General features: G+C 34.6%; 4 protein-coding genes across 5 annotated transcripts; 2 read left to right on the top strand and 2 right to left on the bottom strand.

Moving 5' to 3' along the window:
- Positions 1 to 322: 322 nt before the first annotated feature.
- On the bottom strand, positions 323 to 2,708 carry LOC11431711 (pentatricopeptide repeat-containing protein At5g15340, mitochondrial). Its single transcript, XM_003618498.4, has one exon. It carries the CDS (start codon positions 2,372 to 2,374, stop codon positions 461 to 463), a length of 1,914 nt encoding a protein of 637 aa, XP_003618546.1. The 5' UTR covers positions 2,375 to 2,708; the 3' UTR covers positions 323 to 460.
- An 823-nt stretch (positions 2,709 to 3,531) lies between these two features.
- LOC11412506 (vesicle transport v-SNARE 11) lies at positions 3,532 to 8,001 on the bottom strand. The gene is made up of 6 exons (XM_003618499.4): positions 7,832 to 8,001; positions 7,533 to 7,649; positions 5,161 to 5,219; positions 4,885 to 5,073; positions 4,620 to 4,790; positions 3,532 to 4,041 (listed from the first exon to the last, which is right to left on the bottom strand). The coding sequence occupies exons 2-6, from the start codon at positions 7,624 to 7,626 to the stop codon at positions 3,889 to 3,891; spliced, it is 666 nt and encodes a 221-aa protein (XP_003618547.1). The 5' UTR covers positions 7,627 to 7,649; positions 7,832 to 8,001; the 3' UTR covers positions 3,532 to 3,888.
- Positions 8,002 to 9,783: 1,782 nt separating this feature from the next.
- LOC11414918 (CSC1-like protein HYP1) lies at positions 9,784 to 16,642 on the top strand. Its single transcript, XM_003618500.4, has 11 exons — positions 9,784 to 9,936; positions 10,828 to 11,207; positions 11,880 to 12,026; positions 12,259 to 12,322; positions 12,428 to 12,637; positions 12,818 to 13,006; positions 13,500 to 13,798; positions 13,883 to 14,159; positions 14,713 to 14,988; positions 15,465 to 15,698; positions 16,098 to 16,642. Exons 2-11 carry the CDS (start codon positions 10,927 to 10,929, stop codon positions 16,257 to 16,259), a joined length of 2,139 nt encoding a protein of 712 aa, XP_003618548.2. The 5' UTR covers positions 9,784 to 9,936; positions 10,828 to 10,926; the 3' UTR covers positions 16,260 to 16,642.
- A 1,326-nt stretch (positions 16,643 to 17,968) lies between these two features.
- LOC11422070 (ribosomal protein S1, mitochondrial) lies at positions 17,969 to 21,853 on the top strand. 2 transcript variants are annotated; one of them, XM_024786661.2, is made up of 3 exons: positions 18,006 to 18,124; positions 19,902 to 20,016; positions 20,851 to 21,853. In XM_024786661.2, exon 3 carries the CDS (start codon positions 20,920 to 20,922, stop codon positions 21,532 to 21,534), a length of 615 nt encoding a protein of 204 aa, XP_024642429.2. In that variant the 5' UTR covers positions 18,006 to 18,124; positions 19,902 to 20,016; positions 20,851 to 20,919; the 3' UTR covers positions 21,535 to 21,853. The 2 variants fall into 2 exon arrangements, with proteins under 2 accessions (XP_003618550.2, XP_024642429.2); XM_003618502.4 differs by lacking the exon at positions 19,902 to 20,016 and having other exon boundaries at positions 17,969 to 18,124.
- The last annotated feature ends 1,348 nt before the right edge of the window (positions 21,854 to 23,201 follow it).

The raw sequence follows: 23,201 nt of genomic DNA on the forward strand, positions 1-23,201 counted from the left end.
TAAGGTATCCAAACTTGGCAATTGACCATAGTTCAGGGTTTGCAACACATAACAGTGAAGAAGTACAAACTGCAAACAACACAAGTCTTGAAACATAGTTCACCGTTTGCAAAATATAACAGCGAGGAAAGTGCAAACTGCAGACAACACAAGTTTTGAAACTTGGTTACTCAAAGATCAGTTTAATAATGGAATCGGAGTGAGTGACTGATCGTAATGAATTGCAGTTGTCGTTTGATCGCGTCTCAAAATAACAAGATGATCCTCACACTAAAATTTTCATTATTTTGTGTTTTGTATCAACCACAAACAACATATAAAATAAGAAATTGTATTGTTCTATTCTATTTGTATTGTATGTCGGCGTACATTAAACATCATTAATTTTCTTCATATTAAGAGTAGCTTTTACTTCACAACTTTGCACAATGAATGAAACTTTGACCACCCAAAGGGTCCTTCACCAATAATCAGAGCAAGAACAAGAGCCATGCTTGAAACTATGAAAACGATAACGATCTCGGACAACAATTTCGCGTTTGTATACTTTAGAGGCAATCTTAATAGCAGAATGACAGTCTTGACATATCCTCAAGTTCTTGAAAATATGCAAAGGGGAACCAGATGGTGTGCTCATTAGTCCAAAACACAGTGCCAGCTTCTCACTATGAGTGAACAACACTTGTTCTACCTCCTCCAATGATTCACTGCAATCATCCCTATTTGAACAACCAAACAAAACTTGACAACTTGTATTAGGAACATAACCCGCCGACCTCAATCTACAAATCATCTCATCTAGCTTCATGTAAATCTCCGAAGTTCTTGTGTGTGATTTATCCCCTGCAATAAACTGATGAAGTTTTCCATCAACATATATTGAACTCATTCCTGGCACTTTTTTGATACCCCTTTTCTTAAGAACCTGCCTAAGCGAATTCGCCTTTTCTACTTTTCCAGACAATGCATACATGTTCGAAAGCACGATATGATACTCGGTGTTAAGTGGATCCATCTCAAGCAAATCTCTCATAATCTTTTCACCTAACTGCAACCTACCATGTGCATAACAAGAACCAATAAGTGACCCCAAAACAACTTCATTTGGAGGAATACGCATATTCTTTACCATAATCTCAGCTTCTTCCAATCGTCCGGCTCGACCGAGAAGACCCACCATGCAAGCATAATGCTCTATTTCTGGCTTAATCCTATAAACAGGCTCGAGATCATGAAAATAATCCCAACCCTTTTCAACTAGACCCGAATGGCTGCAAGCACTTAACAAAGCCATAAAAGTAACACCATCGGGTTTCACTTCTTCCACCATAGAAGGAAACATATCCACCGCAATTTTCCCCATCCCATGCATTGCTAATCCACCAAGCATAGCATTCCAAGCCACCACATTCCTCTTTAGCATGCTCCTAAACACCGACAATGCAGCATTTATCCTACCACATTTTGCATACATATCAACCAAACTAGTCCCAACCATAACACCAAAATCCAACCCCATTTCCTTAACAGCATAACAATGAACCCATCTACCTACACAAACATCACCAGATTGAGAACAAGCCGACAAAACAGAACACAACGTAACAAAACTCAACCTAAACCCACACCCAAAAACCATTTCTTTCAAAAGCAAAAACGCTTCCTTTGTAAACCCATTCCCAACATAACCAACAATCATAACAGTCCAAGCAACCTCGTTCCTCTCCGGCATTTCATCAAACAACACTCTCCCACTCTCCACACTCTCCCATTTCACCAAACCTTCCAAAAAACAACTCCAAGACACAACACTACGAACTTCAATCCCTTCAAACATTTTTCTAGCCTCACCCACAAGCCCAAATTTAACATACACATTCATCAAAGCATTACAAACTTTATCAAACTTCACAAATCCAAATTTCACAACACCCACATGCATTTGAGACCCAACTTTAGTGTCTCCTCCACCAAGTCTTGCACAAGCATTGAGTGCACAAACCATGACAACCCCATCAAGAGGAAGATCAAATTGTCGCATTTGGATGAACAATTTGAGGGATTCAAATGGTGGACAATGACGAATGAGGGCGGTGTAATCTACAGAGTCTTTGTGTGACTGAGGAATTTCATCGAACAGTTTACGTGCGTGGGAAGGAAGGGAGCATGAACCGTAGAGATGGAGAAGGGCGTTACGGAGGAAGTGGTTTGGGGAAGAGATGAGGCCAGTGACGATTGCGGTGGCGTGGAGTTGTTGTCCGGGGCGGAGAGCGGTGGCGCGTGAGCATTGTCGGAGGAGAGAGCGGAAATGAAGAGCGAGTGATGATAAGGTAGTGGTTTGTGAAAGTGTTGTCTTTGAATGTGACCATGTCATTTGGGTTTCGTAGGTTCGACTTTTGTTTTGATAGTTGGTTTTTTCATGTCATACATGCATGTTCATTCTTTTTTCTCCTAATGGTTTAGATGAGTCAGACTCCAAGAGCTTACGAGTCGGAACAAACATAGTAGTTGAAAGAACGTTTACAGAGGTTCTTATAAATCACCATTAAAGAGATCCTCACATTGATAGTGAGAGTTGAACCTACGATCTTGCGACTGAATCAACTCCTTATCAACTGAACTAACTTTCATTTGTTGTATGATGTATTTTATGTGGATGTATGTAAAGAATCATTTTCTTGTTGACATAGTTCTTCTTATTTGTGTCTCACATATCATAATGGCTCTGATTTGTTAAAAAATAGTGGGTGATTGTTAAGTTAGTTGATAGAGTGTGGATTTATAGTAGATAACGGATCCGTTAACATATTAAATGTGTAACTTTAACATATTAAATGTGTAACTTTAAGTATAATTAGTGGTTGAAGTAACTGATTAATATAAAATGATAAATTCCAACACTATTTAATATACGACAGGATGAAGTAAGATGAAAAAGAATATTCCATTACCATACAACTCTTCTATTAAGTGAAATAGATCAAATAGAAATAGAATGAGAGAATAAGGATCAGCTTCATTTCTTTTTTATTCATTTAGTATAATTTTAGATCTAAGATCAAAAGTATACATTTTAAGGACTTGTGATAAAATTAGATTTTTATATGCTCAAAATTAGAATAATGAAATAATATTTTAGTAGAGAAACAAAACAAATCACATTTCACCGACTGTTTTTTAATTTCGTATAGGTTCCTTCTTTTAGGTAATCATAATCATATTAAATATTGTTAGACCCTACTGTTGATGGTCGTTTTATTTTTACTAATTAATTTATATAGAATTAAAATACATTTATATTTAACCCTCCATTAATTTTCAACGCCCTGTCAACATAACCAAATTTAATTTTATATTGAGCAAAGCAAGCAAGATTCACAACTCCTTGGTTGGAATATCTATGTTCCCAACAGTTCCTTTAGAGATGAGCCCTACAGAGTACAGACTCCTACTCAGGGAACCAGATTAAAGATCTATCAGCATTCCTTGCAAATTCAAACATTATTACTTGGATGGATTAGACACCATAGAAATAGAAGAATGCAGGTTAGTTACATTCAATAACAACATTAATTACTCATATAGAGGAACATACAAATATCGTTTGAACTCAAACAACATAACCACAAAGAATCTGGGTGTTTAACTAGAATCTTGCAACAGCCGGTCAAAAAGAATACAAATTTCATACATTGCAAACCCGACATAAGACACATGCCATTGGTGTCCCTTCAAAGAAGCCAACATTGTCAAGTTAACTTGCAGCACTGCACAATGCAACATCTTTTTCTGCTCACTCGCAAATCAGAATAAGAAAAAGAAAACCCAAAAAAATCATTGTATCTTATGATATTTATGAACCAATACGAGGACAAGTAGGCCTTTTGACTATTTAACAAGTTTGAAGTATAGGATTGCAATGATAGCAACAACCAGGACGAGCACAATGCAGCCAATGATCCACTTGTTCTTGTTCATCCTTCTAGACATGTTTGTCATAATTTTCTTGCTCTTGCCTATGTTATCATCCACGCCATGAAGCTGCATGTGGGCATATAACCATCAGTAAATCAAAGAGAAACTTTCGCCACTATAATTTGGAGAAAAAAACAGTTAACATTGTTGTTCAAAGATTTAAAACAGCGCTGAGTTGATATCATGATCCAACTGTACAAAAAGTAAGCAATAAAGAATCAACCAAAAAACCTTTTGGACCTAAGACATGGACGACATATCGGCCCACCTTTACTTGAGCTGAAATTCAACATTTTTATTTATTTAGAAGAATATAAGCAACAAGAACAAAACTTTCATAAACCATGTTAGGAATTAACAAATCCAAAAGCTTAAGTTGTTGAGTGAAGCCACAAGAATGGTTTTTAATTTCCAACTATAATATTAAAGGAAACCCAGATGTCGAAAATTGAGAGATATAAGAAATAGAACCAAAAACTGCTACTAGGTAGTTGCATGTAAACAAAAAAAATTAGAACGATGAAGTTCCCAAGAAATTTCCAGCATAATTATGCATATAGATTAAAAATTACTATAGAGCAAATCAAACATGTTCTAGAAGAACCAGAAACTCATAGTCATGAACAAGAAATAGAAAAGATTACCGTGTTATGAGCATGCAATAGAGATTGTCGCTGTGAATGCAAATCTTGGAGAATAGAAACACCTAGCTCTTCGGTTTCCAACATTGTTCTCCTGCTATCTTTAACTCGTTCACCAGTCTTGTTCAACCTCTCAGTTGATGTCATTAATCTTGTTCTCTGATCAGCTGATGCCTGATGCAATCACAAAGGGGTCATCAGATCGTTTCCTCATAGTATTTTCACAGCAAAATAAATCATGTACAAGAGCATAAGAAATGAATCATACCGTCATAGTATCTGCCATGCCTGATTCCAACAACTCATCCCGTGCAGAAGGATTCAAGTTTCCAGATACAATTTTCTTAACTTCACTTTTAAGGTTGTTTAGATCTGATTTATACTCCCGCAACTTAGCAAGAAGTACACCCTTGATATTTGGCTGCATACTTCTTGCCTCAAGGTCCATTTTTCGAATCTACAAATTCATTAAAATAACTATATTGAAATCCCAGTCTGCAGAAAAAATAAAGCCATCTTTCAAAAAGGAAGAAAAATAAAGTACCAAAGCCTCTGCTTCATCAATTCCAGACTTTACTTCCGAAACTTTTTGCTTCTTTTGCTCTGCAGATCAAACAGAAAACAACAAAATTATAATTAAATACATAATTCTAAGAAAAAATCATAAGATTTAATTGTTCTTATAGCTAATGCTTCAAAACTTAAGACATTTTTTCATGAATATGTTAAACTCAGGGATTTTTAGTGAGTCACCCTTGTCATGTAAAATGAGTACTAGAACTCACATTACAATGCTTCCACCAATCAATTGACCAAAAAGAACAAAAACAAGAGCATCAACCATGATTGGGCAGGGAATGATTTTTGGGGGGAAGGGGGGAGTCGACAGTTTCAACTTCCAAATAAATAATAGAGATTCCAAGGTCTGACACAATAGCAAGGACTAAGAACCAAGAGAACAAGGTCTGACACAATAGCAAGGACTAAGAACCAAGAGAAATTAGATAAATTTGGGAGAGGTGATGTCTTATAATCCTAAAATCGAGAGAGTCTGGGAGTCTATTAGAATGATTTGGTCCAACACTAAAAGACATCACCTCTCCCAAATTTATACTTTTATTTAGATAGGCACATACTTTCTAATAGAGAAATTCGATAAAAGTTTCACATACTGAAAAGTCATGACAGATGAGAGACTAATCACCCAACATCAGCAATTGGTTATGTTTGAAAACTAGAGTAGAAAATAAATAGAAATAATCAAATAATCAAGTTAACAAAGAAACATGGAGGGTTTCGGGAAATCTGACAAAACGCTGACAACGTGCTAACATGTTGAATGATATTACTAATGGGTTATGACAGTAGTCATAGAGATATTAGGAAAATCAAGGGGTATTAGGCAAGAGAATAAAAGTTTGGTTGTTGTTGCTTGATAGCTATCAAAATCCTGATTTAAATCCCAAAATCGTCGAATTTACGATTTCACTGAGCTTCGCCGATCCAGATCGCGTATAGAATCCCAATTTAATGTAATGGGCTTGGGCGTTTGGCCCAAAACACATGTAAATGACACTTAAAAATTATTTTTTTTTTTAAATCAAATTAACCTTTTCCTAACCACACACTGTTTTTCTCCAAAAAATACCCCATTTTTCGAACCACGTCCACTCTTTTCCTCGAAAAATACCATTGTTCTAGTATTACTATGTATATATAAACTAGTATTATTATTTTTTGGTAAGATCCCTCTATCTTGGTTGCAATTTTAAGTTTTACGATCTCGTTACCCCCTTTCGATTCTACAAAATTAATTGGGATCTTGGTTGCGATCTTATGTTTTACGATCTTGCTAACCCCTTTTGATCTTATGCAAGATCTTGATCCTGACAACCTTTGCTTCCGTTTAAAAGCATTCGCCAGGTGTTTTTATAGCATTTATATGGGAAATGCAAATAAATAATCATGTCTCCAATCCTGACCAAAATAAAAAAAATAGAAGCTAGAGAGATTCGGAAATAACACGACAAAAATTTGTTGGAGGTGATTTTGATAACCAGGAGCTACACATCAATACTTTTTCAGAAGGAGATACATGCTAACAACTGAAAGGGTCCTAGTTCATGCTATATGCCATTATCCAACTACCTAAAGTATGTCAAAGAAAGGTCTAATTGATAATTCAATTTTTAAAAACGAAAACTCAAGCAAACATCTAATCTACAATATACTATACAGAGGGTTCTGCGGTGAACAACTGGTTACAAAAAAGGGATGGGTTGGTTTTAAAATCCAACCAAAACAAGCGGTTTTGATATGGATATGGATTTGTTTTATGAATAACCCAGCCATGAGCAACCCTATGAACCCTTATAAAAGAATTTCGCTATTCTCTTTTTGGGTCTTAACCCTCCGGTTTCTAGAGAATGGGACACTAGTAATCCAGAGTTCGGTCAGGAGATAAGTAAAGTCTAGCGAATGATTGTTTCATCCAGGATTCAAATTTGGCTTTCATGAACGAACTCATTAACCAATTGAGTCCGGTCACTGGTTGTAGAATTTCCCTATTTTATACTCAATTTTAAACATTTCGCATATTTTTATCGAACCCATACTACGTATCCGGACTTCATAGGTATTAACCCTCTGTTTCTAAGAAATTGGACAATAGTAATCCAAAGTTCGGTCAGGAGGAAAGTAAAGTCTAGTCAATGATCGTTATATCCATTATTCAAACTCGGGTTTTTCCAAACAATTTGTCTTTCAATCAGTCAGTTTTAGAATTTGCATATTCTATACTTATAACAAATTGAATAAAATTACACAATCAAACACAAAAAATCATCATGATCATAATCAGAAACTAATAGTCATCAATCACAGAACAAAACACACTGAAAAATCAAAACAAAGTACCTCCATTAAGAGCTGTAGCTGCAGTACATTTTTTTGACAAATTAGCAGAAAGCTCACAGTACTGACGTTCGTATCCCTCAAACACGTTACTCATTCTTCACAATTTTTCTACTCCTTCTGTTCAATTCACAATCAACAAATTAATTTTTTTTTGCAAAAATATTGGAACGTGGCGATCTAGAATCAGAAACCGAAACACTAATTCGATCATTGTAAAATTGAAGCATAAAAGTTGATAAATGATATCGATAACGATGTAAAAAATCGAAAAGTGAGAGAGGGAGAGAGAGAGATCGTACGTGCGGTGGTCGGAGAATCGGAGGTGATGGCGGAGGTTGAAGAAACGGCGGGAATTTGACCGGAGAATGGTTGCGGAAGTTCCGAAAGGAGAAATTTGGTGTTGGTGCGTTTTGTTTGTATGAGTTATCAAAACGACAACGTGAGTTGAATTGAATCAGTGAACGACGAAACAAAATAATGATAAGTAAGGAGTAAAAAGTAGATAATTTATTATTATTAATTAATTAATTACTTTTAAACTCTTTTTAGTCTTTTTGTGAAGGAAGACAATTTTGTAGTTTAGTGAGTGGAATCGTGGAGTATGGACTAGGAGAAGGGTGTCATGACTTTTTTTAATTTTGGATAAATTTATGACATATGAGCATAAAACATAACAAAATGAAATTACACCAACTCAGGTTGAATGAACATACAGATAGAAAATGTAAACATGTGATCGATAAGATAATGAAGACTTTTGTATTTTTAGACCCGAAACAAAGACATATTTATAAGCATTATTGACATATTGATCACAAAAATGTCAGTGCACTATAAACCATAAAAAATTGTTGACGAACTATGAGTCGATGGGGTTATTCTTAGTTAAGTTTTTGTATGGAATTCTTGCCAAAAGTGTAGAGGTGGATGAGGCTTTACCAGTTGAGGTTGTGGGGACGTTGTCAAAGGTGTTGAAGTCTAGGGGTCCTTTCAAAGATGCATGTGTTCTCTTAACAACTTATTCAAAATAATCTACTTTGGCATAGGGTGGTCACCTCCGAGGGTTTCTATGATGATACAGTGGAATCGGTGTTCCACCTGCTTCTGTGGTGTGATATCTCTTTTTCCGTGTGATACGAGATTTTTTGGTGGATGATAATTTTTCTTATATTTCTCAGGGTTGGGTTTTAGTAAGAGGGTAAAGTTAGTGTTGACTCTTGTTTGACACGCTATTTTGTGCACTATTTGAAGCGTTGCAATGATCTAATATTTTCTACGGATGTTATTTTGTCGAACATTTGGTGGATATGTTTAAGCTTTCTTTGTGGGGTAAAAAAAACCTTGATAGCCTTACTTCTTTTATGAGTGGAAGGCCCAACCTGCCATTGTTGGCTCCAATTGAGCTTTGTGGTGTTGTTGCTTTGACCCTGTGGGGTTTGTGTTTGTGTTGTTTGGTGTCTGGTCCTTGACCGCCCTTCTCGTGTCATTCCTCGTTTTGATATGTTAGGATAGGGTCGTCTTATGTTTAAGAAGGTGGCTTGAAGTTCAAGGAGTTTACGTGGTTGGTTTAGTGGTGAAATGTGATATTTTTGGTTTCTTTTGTGTTTTCTTGGTGTTTTTGGATTTTCTGTAGCAGTTTTTTTTGTTTGTTTATGTTCTTATTGAGTTTGTGTTCGACATCTCTTTGTCCCCCTTCTTGTTAGTGTTTTGGCAAGACTCTTTGCACATTTTGATTTTTCATATTTATATATTGCTTAAATGCACTTTTGGATCCCTAACTTCTAAAAACTTGAGATTTTGGCCCCTAACAATAAAAAAATAGCAATGTTTTACCCATAATTTTGCAAAACGTTGCAAACTAACTGAAAAAATAGCAATTTTGATCATCTATGTTAAAAAATATGCACTTTTGGCCTCTCATCTTTTAAGGTAATAGAGAATCCAGCTCTTGTTTTTAGACATATGATGTCTTATCAACAGTTTTGCAAAGTTAGAAATCAAAATTACTATTATTTTTTGTTGTGGAACCAAAATCGTAAGTTAAGTTGGAGGACTAAAAGTGCATTTACACATTTATCTAATTATTAATTTTGCTTTTAAAAAAAATGATTATGATTATCCACATGGAAGCATTAAATTTCTTTCTTGGTCAAACTAGATAATAAAATTGAAAAATAGATAGAGGAAAAATAAAAGATTAATAAAAGATACCGACTAAAAAAGGAAAGCCACCACGTGGGGCTTGCTTTTCAGTTCATCATTGCCACCAAACAAGACACGTTGTTTATTTGTTCAACTTCAACTCAATCCTCCTCGTCCCTTGTCTTCTGTTTTGTCTTGTCTTTACCACTTCACCACTACACTCACTTTCAGTTCTCTCTCTCTTTTGCTTCTTCATAATCAGGCAAGTTCTCTTTTTAAATTCTACCTTGTCTATAACTAACTATATACTATTGTTTAATTTGCTCTTGATATGAACTATCATATTTCTTTAATTAGTATTGTTATTATGAACACAAGAGTGGTGATTCAGTTTTTATTTAATAATATTTTGAATTCGTATATATAATATATGGGAATATGATTGCATTATTTAGAACTGATGCAGTGCAGTGTAATGTAATGAATGATATTCTAAATTTTCAAAGTCAATTTTATTTGATTCTATAGTTATAGAAATAGCTTATACATAAGCACTTATAGCATAAAAACTTATGCTATAAGCACTTAATTAAGTTGTTTATCCATATAAGGCATAAATTTATAGTTATAACTTTATTTCAATATCTAACAAAAACTACCTGCTAATCTCTAATTAATGAGTTTAGATGTAAGTGTCTAAACCAAGCAATTGGGCTCAAGTGGCTGACGAGGTTCACCAAACGATAAACTGTTTAGGAGAAGGTGAGTACGATTTTTGGGTTGAACAATTATTGGCCAGACCTTACTTACCTCCTGGCCGAACTCCGGATTACTAGGCCCTTTTCCCTGGGAGCCGGAGGCTTAACACAAAAATAAAGAGGTACCCGTCTAAACAATCACTGATTGTACTGTCTGGACTTCCACACAACTTATTACGTCTGGAAGTACAATTATGAAAATATGTGAGATTTTCTCGAAGCTGAGGGGTTGGAGTGTAGTGACAGAATCACAGATATAAGGACTCTCTCATGATTGTTGGTTGGTAGTTGGATGATAAAATTGGCAAAACTTCGCATATCATACATATTTAATACTAGGATCTTTATATTGATTCTGTTCCAGGTCAAGTATTAATGGTATACTATTTCTGCAGGTTCATCGATTAAGGGATTCCTTTTATTCGATCTCAGGCCTACATTTGTATTATTGGGTGGAAACAGTCAATCTGTTGGTTTGGAATTAAATTTGAACAATGATTCTTTCTGCTCTTTTAACTTCTGTTGCAATTAATCTTGGTCTCTGTCTTCTATTTTTCACACTATACTCTATATTGAGAAAACAGCCTGGTAATATAAATGTATATGTACCACGCTTCGTTGCTGAAGGAAAGGTTAAAGAAGGTGGTCAATTTAACTTGGAACGCCTGTTACCTACTGCTGGTTGGGTGAGAAAGGCATGGGAGCCAACAGAAGACGAATTTTTATCGACTTCAGGCTTAGATGCCTTTGTTTTCATGCGCATGTTTGTCTTTAGGTAACGTGAAATTTTTTATTAACTCCATGCTCAAATATACACCATGTTTGTTTGTATATTACTCCATGGTTTCATTCATTGTGATGGATGTTCCTGCATTATGTCAAGGACTAAGGTTAGACCAAAATTTATATATTTTTACATATACATTAACTTGCATAGACGATTTCTGCATCATAAGAGGACTTTTTATATTATACTATTATCAATTCTATATTCAATTTAATTAAATTTTTTCATTTTTTCTAACTTGATTGATATCTAGTTTTTACTGCTTAATTAAATGTCTAACTTGAAGTGGATTTGAACATTTTCAACATGATATAGCCTATTCATATGTAGAATCTAGCCACCAACTCCTTAAAGTGACACTTCAACTTATATGTGATCTATGAAGCACCAACACAAACACGACACTGATAAAATTTAATAAAATAGAAGTGATTGAATGTAATTACATGTGTCAGTGTCGTACACTAAACTCTACTTCATCTAAAGTGTTGGTGCTACATAGTATCCGATTGATGAGACAGTTATTTGTTTGTGAGAATTTCTATCCACGTTACTTTAAAACATGTATCTGTCTTTCTATTTTCTGTGACCTGTATTTTGCTTGAAAGGCTCTTATTTGATTAAGCTGACCCCTTTCCTTGTTTTTGCGGGATCTTACAGCTTGAAAGTATTTACTTTTGGTGCAATTATCGGAATCGTTCTTATTCCAATTAATTATATGGGGAGTCAGCTCACTGACGACTCCGATTTTCAACACAAGTCTTTGGACTCGTTCAGTATTTCTAATGTTAACAACGGTTCAAACAGGTGAATATTATTTCTAGTGTTAATTTTTTGGTATTATTCATTCATGATGAAGTACAATACTTACATATCGGAAATATTGACATGTAGATACAATTTTGATTTCAAATTCTTAATGTTTATTTTTCTGAAATTTATGAACTGGTTTCATATGTGAAAATATATTCGTATAATAGTTGGGATTGTCTAAGTTATAACATGAAAATTCTGATACCTAGATTTGGCCTTTATCAAGGTTATGGATCCATTTTTCTGCTGCATATGTTTTCACTGGAGTTGTTTGCTATCTTCTTTATTATGTAAGTTTTACCATTCACGTTTGACTTGTAAACGCCTTCATATTTTTCCTCTTATTTATAAAAGTAGCGATTTAACTTTTTCTTTAATTTTAATCTCTTTTGTAGGAGTATCGATACATTTCGTCCAAACGAATAGCTTGCTTTTATTCTTCTGAGCCACAACCTCATCACTTTACCGTGTTGGTCCGTGGTATTCCTATTCCACCTGGAAGCACATGTACCGATGCTGTCCAGCGTTTTTTCTCTGAGTATCACCCTTCCACGTATCTTTCACATTCAGTCGTTCGTCGAAGCAGCAAACTTCACAATCTTATTGTAAGCAGTTTTCTGCAGCTCCAATTTACAAGTCTTTTTCCTTGACAGTTGTTTTATTTTGCTTTGTATCATCATGAATAGGAACAGCTGAGAAATTTATACTTTACCTAAATTCCATTTTTTTTCATCTCTAATATAACTTATGTCATAATTTTTACTATTGAAGTTTATTCTTTGAAGACTGATGCAGATAAATTGTACAAAAAGCTTACCAATCTTAAACAAAAAAATGATGCTCCTAAAAGGCAGACGCGTGAAGGTTGTTGTGGACTCTTTGGGCCTAAAGTTGATACTGTAGATCACTATGAAAGGAGACTTGGGAATATAGAAGATAATGTGAGAATGGAACAGTCCTCATTGGCATCAAAGGTAACTGAAATGTCTAAACATTATTAACCTACAATACTTAAATTATATAGCAGGTTTTACGAGGATTGATTTTGTTTAGAACAACACTAATTTTCCCTGTTTGGATAAGCAACTTAATTAATCCCTTATAGCATAAGTGCTTATGCATAAGATATTTCTATAACAAATGATAAAATAAAGTCAAATTGTTTTTATATAAGCTATAAGTTGTTTTCATAAGCTATCCCTGAGAGGTTATGAAAATAAGCTGAAAATAACTTATGGACATATCGTAAGTTGTTTTCACAAGCTCTTCCAAAGAGTTTCACGTCCGTATGCCAGTAGATGTGCTAATTTTAACTGGATGTCCTTAAATTATACGATGGTTACTAGATTTGGCTTCTGAAAAGCTGTCGACACAGTACTCTTTCCTACAATAGATGTACTTTTGTATAGTTAGGTTACAATGATGTATAATTCATCCACTTGTTGTGTACTGAATATAAACATATAGGAAGTTCCTGCTGCATTCGTTTCATTTAAAACTCGATTTGGTGCTGCAATAGCTTTACACATTCAAGAAGGTGTCAATCCAACAGAATGGATTACCGAGGAAGCTCCCGAACCTCATGATGTTTATTGGCCTTTCTTTACCGTTTCATTCCTTAAAAGATGGATCAGCAAGCTGGTAGTTTATGTTGCATATACTACTCTCACAGTTCTGTTTTTAATCCCGGTTGCAATAGTACAAGGTCTTACTCATCTTGAACAGTTGGAAACGTTCTTCCCGTTTTTGAAAGGCGTACTGAGACTGTAAGTTGTAAATCTTACCCTAATTTCATCTGTGTTAGTAACGCCTTCATGATATCAATTCATGATTTCTGTCCTTGTTTGCAGGTCAGTTGTGAGCCAAGTTATAACAGGATACCTTCCAAGTTTGATTCTTCAGTTGTTTCTATCATATGTTCCACCTACTATGATTATGCTTTCATCTTTGCAAGGATACATTTCATGGAGTCAGATACAAAAAAGTGCATGCACTAAAGTGTTACTGTTTACCATATGGAACATTTTCTTTGCAAATGTACTATCAGGGTCTGCTCTTTATCGAGTGAACATCTTTCTTGAGCCGAAAAACATCCCAAGAGTATTAGCCGAAGCTGTACCCTCACAGGTGAGAATGAAGTTTCTGAGTCACAATGCTCTCCAATATTTTGTAAAAGTACATGAGCCATCATTGGTTTTGTTTCTTAGCTTTACGTCATATTCCACTTTTTATGTGTCTACAAATTTTATCTACTAATTGTATAGGATTGGGGAGGATCTTTGTAAGGGATGAAGCATTTTATGCTTAATTTGTGAGTTTGAAGGTTGAGAGCGTCCATTTTGAATAGGAGATGCAAATCTATATAGTTTATATCCACTTCGCGGGAAGCATCGTTCCTTCAGGTTTTCGGACTTGAGTCTTGTGAATAGAAAAAGTAAGCATTGGGAGAGTTATACCCTTTCGCTTAAATGGTGCACCAACTCGACTTGCATTTGTTGAAATCCAACATCAGAACGGAAAAACTATTGTTTTTAGTGTGTTTGTTTAATTCTTTTTAGGATATCTTGTGTCCTTCTAGTTTAACCTTTACACTTTTACACCCTCCTCTTAAAACTGATTTACACTGACCGTGCATATATTTTAAATCCTTTTTTTAATGTATTTTACGTATTTGTTGCAGGCATCGTTCTTCATTGCATATGTTGTGACATCTGGATGGACCACAATAGCATCAGAGCTCTTTCGATTATCTACACTTATTTCCAATTTTTTAAGTAGAACTTTTTGTAAAAACGGCGATGATGATTTTGAGCCCCCGTCAATTCCTTACCACAGCGAAATTCCCAGGATTCGTCTCTTCGGTCTTCTTGGTGTGACATACTTCTTTCTTGCTCCACTCATACTTCCATTTCTCTTGATTTACTTTTGTTTGGGATACATCATTTTCCGCAACCAGGTTCGCAAATTGTTCTTTGTTTAGCCTTTTCACCTCCATTTGAATTCCTTTTTCTGTTGTATAATATGCATTACACGATGAAAAATGGTAGGACTGTTGAGTATGGCTCATACTCACTGATAAGTACGTAGCATCTTCCCATTCAACTTATCTCATTCGTATGTTCGATTATGAGTAGGAGGATTAGAGGTGTGAGGGACAAAACCCTCGTGGTATGGTTCAACCAAGAGCTTGTAATATGAGCTGTCGTTTTTAACACAGCTTTGTACTATGTAATCCTAAGTGTTACATAACAGAAAACTACAACAACCACCCTACTGTCGGAGACGTAGACACAATTAGCCAAACTTTGTGATCAATCATTGTGTTTTTCTGTGCATTTATTTTTCTGTTTTCTTTAGAGTCAGGTTTGCATTTATTTGTTTATATACCTCAATCATATTGTATTGTATCTTAATTATCTTTTTTGGTGACAGTTTTTGAAAGTTTATGTGCCAAAGTTTGAGACTGGAGGAGAGTTTTGGCCTACAGTGCATAACTCCACGATATTTTCATTGATACTAATGCATGTAATAGCCATTGGGATTTTTGGTTTGAAGAAACTTCCTCTAGCATCAGCATTGACTCTTCCTCTTCCAATTCTCACACTTCTTTTCAACGAGTATTGCCAGAAACGGTTCCGACCTATATTCAAGAATTTTCCAGCTGAGGTACCTTAATTAGTGGTTCATGACTAATGATGAATTACATTCTCATAATAGCTCTTGTTACTGCTTACTTCCCTGATCTCGCCAATAAGCAAATTTTTTAACTTCATGCTAGTTAACAACTTTAGTTAAATTCCACTAATATTCTTACTTTTTAGTATAATAAAAAAAAGAGTAATTGTGTTATTCAAATAGTCCTTCATGGGAACTTGTTTGGTAAAATTAAATGATTATTAGAAAATAAAATTTATATTAACTAAGCACGGTTGGCCCAAGGGTGAGGCCACTAATGCCCTTACATTATACTTTACCCTAAGGGCCCGTTACTGAGTAATTATTTAATTGTTTTCTATCTTGTTTTTCAATTAGGTTATTTAATGAATATCTTACTACCTTATGCAGTGTTTGATTAAGAAGGACAGAGCAGACGAAATCGAGCATAATATGTCTGAATTTTATGATAAAATGGAAAATGCATATAATGATCCAGCTCTAATGCCAGTCCAATATTCAGAAAGGTTTGATAGTCAAAGATCACCACTTCTTCATAGTTCTCAATTTTAATTCATATTATGAGGCTGGTTGCTACTATGAAAATCAGCATACCCTCAGTTTGATTTCCCGATTTCCTGTAAAATTTATTTGATTGTTCGTGGCAATGTGTTGTAAATTGTTTGGCCGAGAATTTATGCTTTAATGAGTATGGAATGGAAGCTTAGCAAAGGTATAACCTTCTCTTTTGCTATTCATAGTGAAAAGAAAGATAAGAACAGATTAAGTCCCAAGTAGATAGTTTGGTTAGCGAAATAAGGGACACCGAAGGAATTTTTTGTAAGAGGTCTAGGGTTTGAACCCTAAAAAATATAACCATTATTTACTAATAACATTTGTTTATTGAAAAGTGATTGATAACATTTGTAATGAGAAGATATAGTAGAGTACATACAGAGGCAAAGTTTTGTTTCATGGCAGAACTTGCTAGCATTTTCTAGTACACATTAACAACTTTGACATTATAGGTAGCTAACAACTTCAATAGCTCAATCAAATTGCCCCTATTTTGAGTTAAAACATTTATCATTTTCTCTAAACGTACATGTTTCGAAAGCTAACCAACAAATGCTATCGATTGTAGCCCTACGTGGCAACCGACTATTTTTTTTTTTTTTTGACAAAAACAAAACGACATTCATTCAAGCTGAGAATACATTTCATACAATAACATGATAAATGCCTATAAATAATATGATAAATTCTAAGTCACCGAAATACTCATGCTTCCGGATCTGCAACGTCAACACCCAAATCATTGATTGAATATGTAATTGATTGATATGATCTTTCAATAGGAATCAAACAAACATCGCAACATGACGCAAAATCAAATGATGCACAAGACGACGAACAACATAACATGACACTTTGATGACGAAATCACAAAATGAAAAACTTGATTAGTGTGAAAACCATTTATTTAAATTGAAAGAAATGAAAAAAAGACACAGAGGGGTGATTCTAGGTCAAAAAATGATCTAAAGTCACTCCTCCTCAATAAATAAAGGAGAAAGAAAACTTAGAGAGAAGATGAAGTTTCTCTCACTAAAAAGCTTATTTTTCACTTCTTCTATTGCTTCTTTTTCAAATAACATTCGAATATGTTGAGATTGATTATTGAGAGTTTGAGATATATACACTTAACATCCACTTTATGTGAAGAATTAGGATTTTTTGCTCCCCACATATTCCACTGAAGGGCAATTTACTCATTATCGACTTTATTCCATTTGCTAAATCCACCAACTATCAATTCAACTATAAATATATTTGTAATCCGTGATATTAACCAACTAGAACGACACAAATGTATATAAAATCTTTGTGAGAGAGAAAAGAAAGCCACTTTTTTTTTTTGAAGGAGAAAAGAAGCTTGTGATATTATGGTTCACCAGTGTCACATGATATTGACACCCCCAATGTCGCGCAAATGTTACCCATATTATTTATAGGAAAATGCTAAGCGCGCATGTTAAGGTACTCTTAATAGAAATTATGTATTGGAAATTGTGCAAATTTATTTCTTAATCTTTTGATAATTTTTTTTTCTATAAAATAAATTAAATTATTAAAGATATAATTTCTTTTTTGATAAAAAAAAAAAATGAATTTTGACCATATGATTCGAATAAATGAACTAAACTCAATTTAATTTTGAACTCAATTTTATCCGAACTCATGTCTAAGAATCCATACTATACTACGATGTGGGGTAAATGATGTATTGGACAGTTTTGCCCTGAATTTTTTTTCATAATTCCATTTTCAGACATAACCCTATTTCACCCTCATTTTCATTCACTTCGTGCACACTCTCTCTGGTACGGCGATTTCCGTCTCCCTCCGGCGAACGACGGCGGCGATTCTTTCTGCAGGTATCGATCTTGATTTCTCTTTCACTCTTTATGATCTACCGTGATTTCTACTTCTTCTTCGATTTTGTTTTACTATTTCATTTCTGCTACTCAATTCAATGCTTGTTGTTTCACAATCCTATTCGTTCATTATTATCAGTGTCTTTGAATTTTCGCTATTCAATATCAATTATGTTTCGCTGTTTAAAAATATGAATGAATGTATCATATTGATGAAGAATTTCTTCATTTAGATTCAAATCATATTTGTACTTTTATTTTACTACCGTATGAATTATAAAAGTTAAAATACCAAAATTGAAGTTATATGATATGATGTACCTTCAGAGTGTGTTGATATTAGAGTGATTGGCATTGAGATACTTTGAATTTCTTCAACTTTTTTCCCAAATGCATTGGTGTGACTGTGAATGAATTGGGTTTTTTTTTTGTATAGATTGTTATGCTATGACTGACATTGAGAAATGTTTTAGTAAGTATGTTTAGTTGTAATCTCTGTGGCACCGATACTTCTGATAAGATAAGAATGGTGTCCGATACGTGTTAGTGTTTGCAACGACACCATAGCAGCACTCATTATTATATTCTCAGCTATGCCATTTTTTAAAATTATTACCGGTGTCAACATGTCAATATGGTGTCCTGTGTCCATATAAGCGCCTGACACCAACATGATACTGATACATGATTACATTCAATTTTGCCATTTTGAAAAATTATTATTGGTGTTGACGTGTCAGTGTGGTGTTCGGCCTCCTTATTTGTGTCGGTGCTTCATAGGTTGTAATTTCTTTAATAGGTCAATATTGTACAGTATTTTCTCTTTGTATTAAGCCTTTTAATATTGATTTCAAAGTCACTGTGTCATTTCTTACTGGGTAATAAGGACAAGATTCATGCTTTTGATTTTGCTGACTGGTTGTTCGTTTTGTACTTTCCTTGAACTCAATTAGCTAGCAAAAAAATTTGTGCGCTTCTGTGTTGGATTCAATGTTTTGTGGATCTGATATACATGCCTCTAGTTAGTTGATCAGCAGGATGCATTGTATCTTATACCAATAGTTCTATATTAGAATCCTAAATATTCATTTTGGATCCTAAAATTTGAAAAAATGAATTAATTGAATATAATCACATGTGTTTGTGTCGTTTCATGTGTTGGACACCAGACACGTCTTTCATCGGAAGTGTCGGTGCTAGTAAGATTTCAATTTCAATCATATTGAGTTTTTTTTACTACCTTATGGATTATGAAAGCAAAAATACCAAAATGGAAGTTATATGATGATGTCTGTGTACCGTGTCTCTGCAGCAGTGACACTTCTAGTCGAAGGTGTGTTCGGCACATGTCAGTGTCCAACACAACACTGATAGGTGATTACATTCAGTTTTATCATTTCTTAAATTATTACCATATAGATGTGTCAGTGTCCGACACAACACCGATAGGTGATTACAGTCATTTTTGTCATTCCTTAAATTATTACCGGTGTAGACGTGTCAGTGTCGTGTCTAGTACCCGTGTATGTGTCAATGCTTCATAGGTGTGAATGAATTGGGCCCATTTTGTTCTGGATGGTATGTTATGATTGACATTGAGAAATGATTTTATGACCTATGTTCAATTGTAATTTCATTACCGGGTCTATGTTGCATCATATTTTATCTTCATGGCAGTAGCCTATTAAGTCTTTTAGTATTGATTTCAAAGTCTCTGTGTTATTGTCATTTCTTATACTAGGTGATAAGGACAAGATTCATGGTTTTGATTTTGCAGATTGGTTGTTCATTCTGCACTTTCCTTGTACTCAAGTAGCCAGCCAAGAAATTTGTGCGTTTCTGTGGTGGATTCATTGAGTTGTGAATTTGATATGCATGCCTCTAGTTAGTTGGTATGCATGATGTATTGTATCGTGTACCTATAGTTCTATATAAGAATCCCAAATATTCAGGATCTTAATCAAACTGGTATAACGATTGTGAAAAGTGATAATTGTAGGATTGTGAATCTGATAGCATTTTCACACCCAAAGGCTTGAACAGAAACATGTTTTTTTTTAGGCTAAACTACATTTTTCGCCCCGAGTTTCAAAATGTTGCAATTTTGACCCCTATTAAAAAGAAATGGCAATTTTGGCCCCCTTTTGTCCCAAAATTGCTAAGGGGCCATAATCGCAACATTTTGAGAAGATAAGGGGTCAAAAGATCATATTTCCCTTATATTAGGGGGTCAAAAGAGCATATTTCCCTAAACATGGGGGTCACTTTTGACATTTTTTTAATAGGGGGCCAAAATCGCAACATTTTGAAACTTAGGGGACGAAAAGTGCAGTTTAGCTTTTTTTTTTTTTACTGATTATTGATTCCTTAGAGCTGGTGGGGTGATTGAGATAAAAGCAATCAGTAGTTTTGAAGTGAATGTTGGTAATTGATATGCTTAGGAAAATTGAAGAGCCACTAGATCCATGGCTCTCAAGGACATGCCCGCAGTCATGAATCATTGCTCCCTTTAGTTTTTTGGACGGAATTTGGATTTAGTCCACTCCACAGAGTTAAGATTTTAAAATTTCATACTTTCTCTGGCAATGTGTTTTAGGTTATGTGTGTATTCTTGTTCTTCATTTTATGGCTTTCTATATAAAAGAAGGGTGACCGCCCCTGGCGTATTTTTATTCATTTTGTCATATTATTCCTTTTTTAATTGATAGTATTATTACATTGATTAGGTCCATTCTGTGACGCTGCGGGGTGCTTCTGATCAATAGAACAGGAAGCAGAGGGAAAAGAAGTTTAAGATGAGCATCTACTTGAGTCGACTGTTTCCTAGATGTAATTCAAGTTCATTCTTATGTAGTGGAAAGGCCTTGCAATCTGAAGTTTTGCGCTTAGGGAAAGAAACGTTCTTGGTGGATGCAGGACCTGGGACCCCCAAAAATTGTTTGCGAGATGAGCTTACAGGAGTGCCAATCAACCGAGCCACCAGGTTTGAGAATAAGGTGGGATTCTTGGATCGAGCAGCCGGTGAAACACACATCAGAAAGAAGAATTTAGAGAGATTATTCATTGATCTAGTGGCCGGTGAACCACTGATCAAAGAACGAGCAGCTGCCAGGTTTAATGATATGGCAGGATCCACAGATGTAGTGGCTGGTGAACCGCTTCTTCTTCTTCCACGAAGATTCAGGCAAGACCGAGCTTGGATGAAACTGAACAAGATTTGGCGAACAAATACAAAGGTAAAAGGCTTTATTATTGATAAAGTCAGAGGAGGTTATTCAGTAGCCATCGCGGGTTTCATTGCTTATCTTCCATTCCGTTCTCACAGCAAAAGGCAAAGACGGAGGATATCAAATGATCAATTCACCATTGAGAGCATTAACCCCAAAAATAAGAGTATTATGGTGTTCTAAAGGAGGTGGATCAAACAATAACTTGGCGTTCTAATGATTTATAGGTTAATAATTTGTTAGACTTGATTGCAGTTATCGTTCCTTTCAGTTTCTTGTTTTTTGTTGATACTGTCATTGTTTTTGGATTGTTGTTATTATTTGGTGTAGTTGTTTAGCAATGAAAGTCCCTGATTTGTGGAACTCTACTTTCAAAAGAGACGGAAAAAGAGGATACTATGTCTGAATTTTATGATAAGATGACAAATGCATATAATGATTCAGCTCAATGGCAATCAAATAATCAGAAAGATCTGATAGTCACAGATCTTCACCTGCTTCATAGTTCCCAAGTTATAACTATGCAAGGCAATGTGCCTTCAGTTTGATTTCATGTCAGATTTATTTTATTGTTCCTTGCAATGTGTTGTTGTAAATTGTTTGATTGGGAATTTATGCGTTACTGATTATGGAATTGAACCATAGTAAATGCATAGCCTTCTCTTTGTGCCTTCATAGTGAAAAGAAGAGATCAAGTCTCAAGGTAGGTAGCTCAGTTGGCGAGATAAAGAACACCAAATGAATTTGAAGTAGGAGATCTTAGGTCTGAATGATGGAAAACAAACAAATGATGTGTCAAATTAAATTAGGATAACGCTGGCCAAATTCGTACTACCTGGCCATAAACATCAGCAACGATGATGATCCCAAATTGAAAATGATGAATACATTTCAGTGATGATGACATCTTAGTTTTGAAGGAGTGAAAATAACAACTTCGTGATCGTTGAATTGAATACTATGCCGACCTCTTGTGTGGTCACAGTCAATCCATGTCGCTGGAGTATGCTCCGTCACCGCCAGAGTTGAAAACTGATGCGGGAAAATTGGCTCACCAGTACCCAGTAATTTTTTCACTCGCCACCAATGCAAAATCTGTTTCGATTTTAGACTCGCCATTATATGATGTTTACTTCAAAAAATTAACCTTTTAGTATCTAGTGAACTTGGAAACATGTGAGAGATTGTTATGTTTTCTAATTTCTTTTTTTTAATATTTCAAAAGTTAAGAAGTCCCACATAGTATAATTTAGAGAATCTTTGAGCCTTTATATACAAATAGATAACAATCTATCATATTCAAATAACAAATATCAAAGGGTAAACTTAAACTTATTATAGGATCATCGGAAGATTGCATTAAAAATATTCAATCATTCATTAACCCTATTTTAGGTTTGTTCTTTGTTTTTTATTTTGCACAACTCATTAGATTTTTTCTTGTATAAATACAAAATTTTAAAGACTACTAGTTAAGTAACATAATTAAGCTAATTTTGATTGAAAAACTCGTAACAAATCCATTATAAACTCAAATCAAGTTTCGAAGAGATTCAATTACATTAAACAAGGTTGAGGTCATTGTATAGACCTTACAATATATTCGATCTTTTAGAGAGAAAAAATATGTCCAACTCTCGGGAAAATAGACTTACTATATATTCAATCTGTTAGAGAACATGTCAAACTCTAAGAAAAATAGAAAAATAAATGCATAAAAGAACTCATGATTGCTTACAAAAGTTTGATCAATTGTGTCTACGACAACATAAAAACTGCTATAATTTTTATATTATGCATTATTTAGAATTACATCGAATAAAAACTCTGAATATATACCACTATACACA

This window comes from Medicago truncatula, chromosome 6 (genome assembly GCF_003473485.1).
Source record: "Medicago truncatula cultivar Jemalong A17 chromosome 6, MtrunA17r5.0-ANR, whole genome shotgun sequence".
Classification (NCBI taxonomy): Eukaryota; Viridiplantae; Streptophyta; class Magnoliopsida; order Fabales; family Fabaceae; genus Medicago; species Medicago truncatula.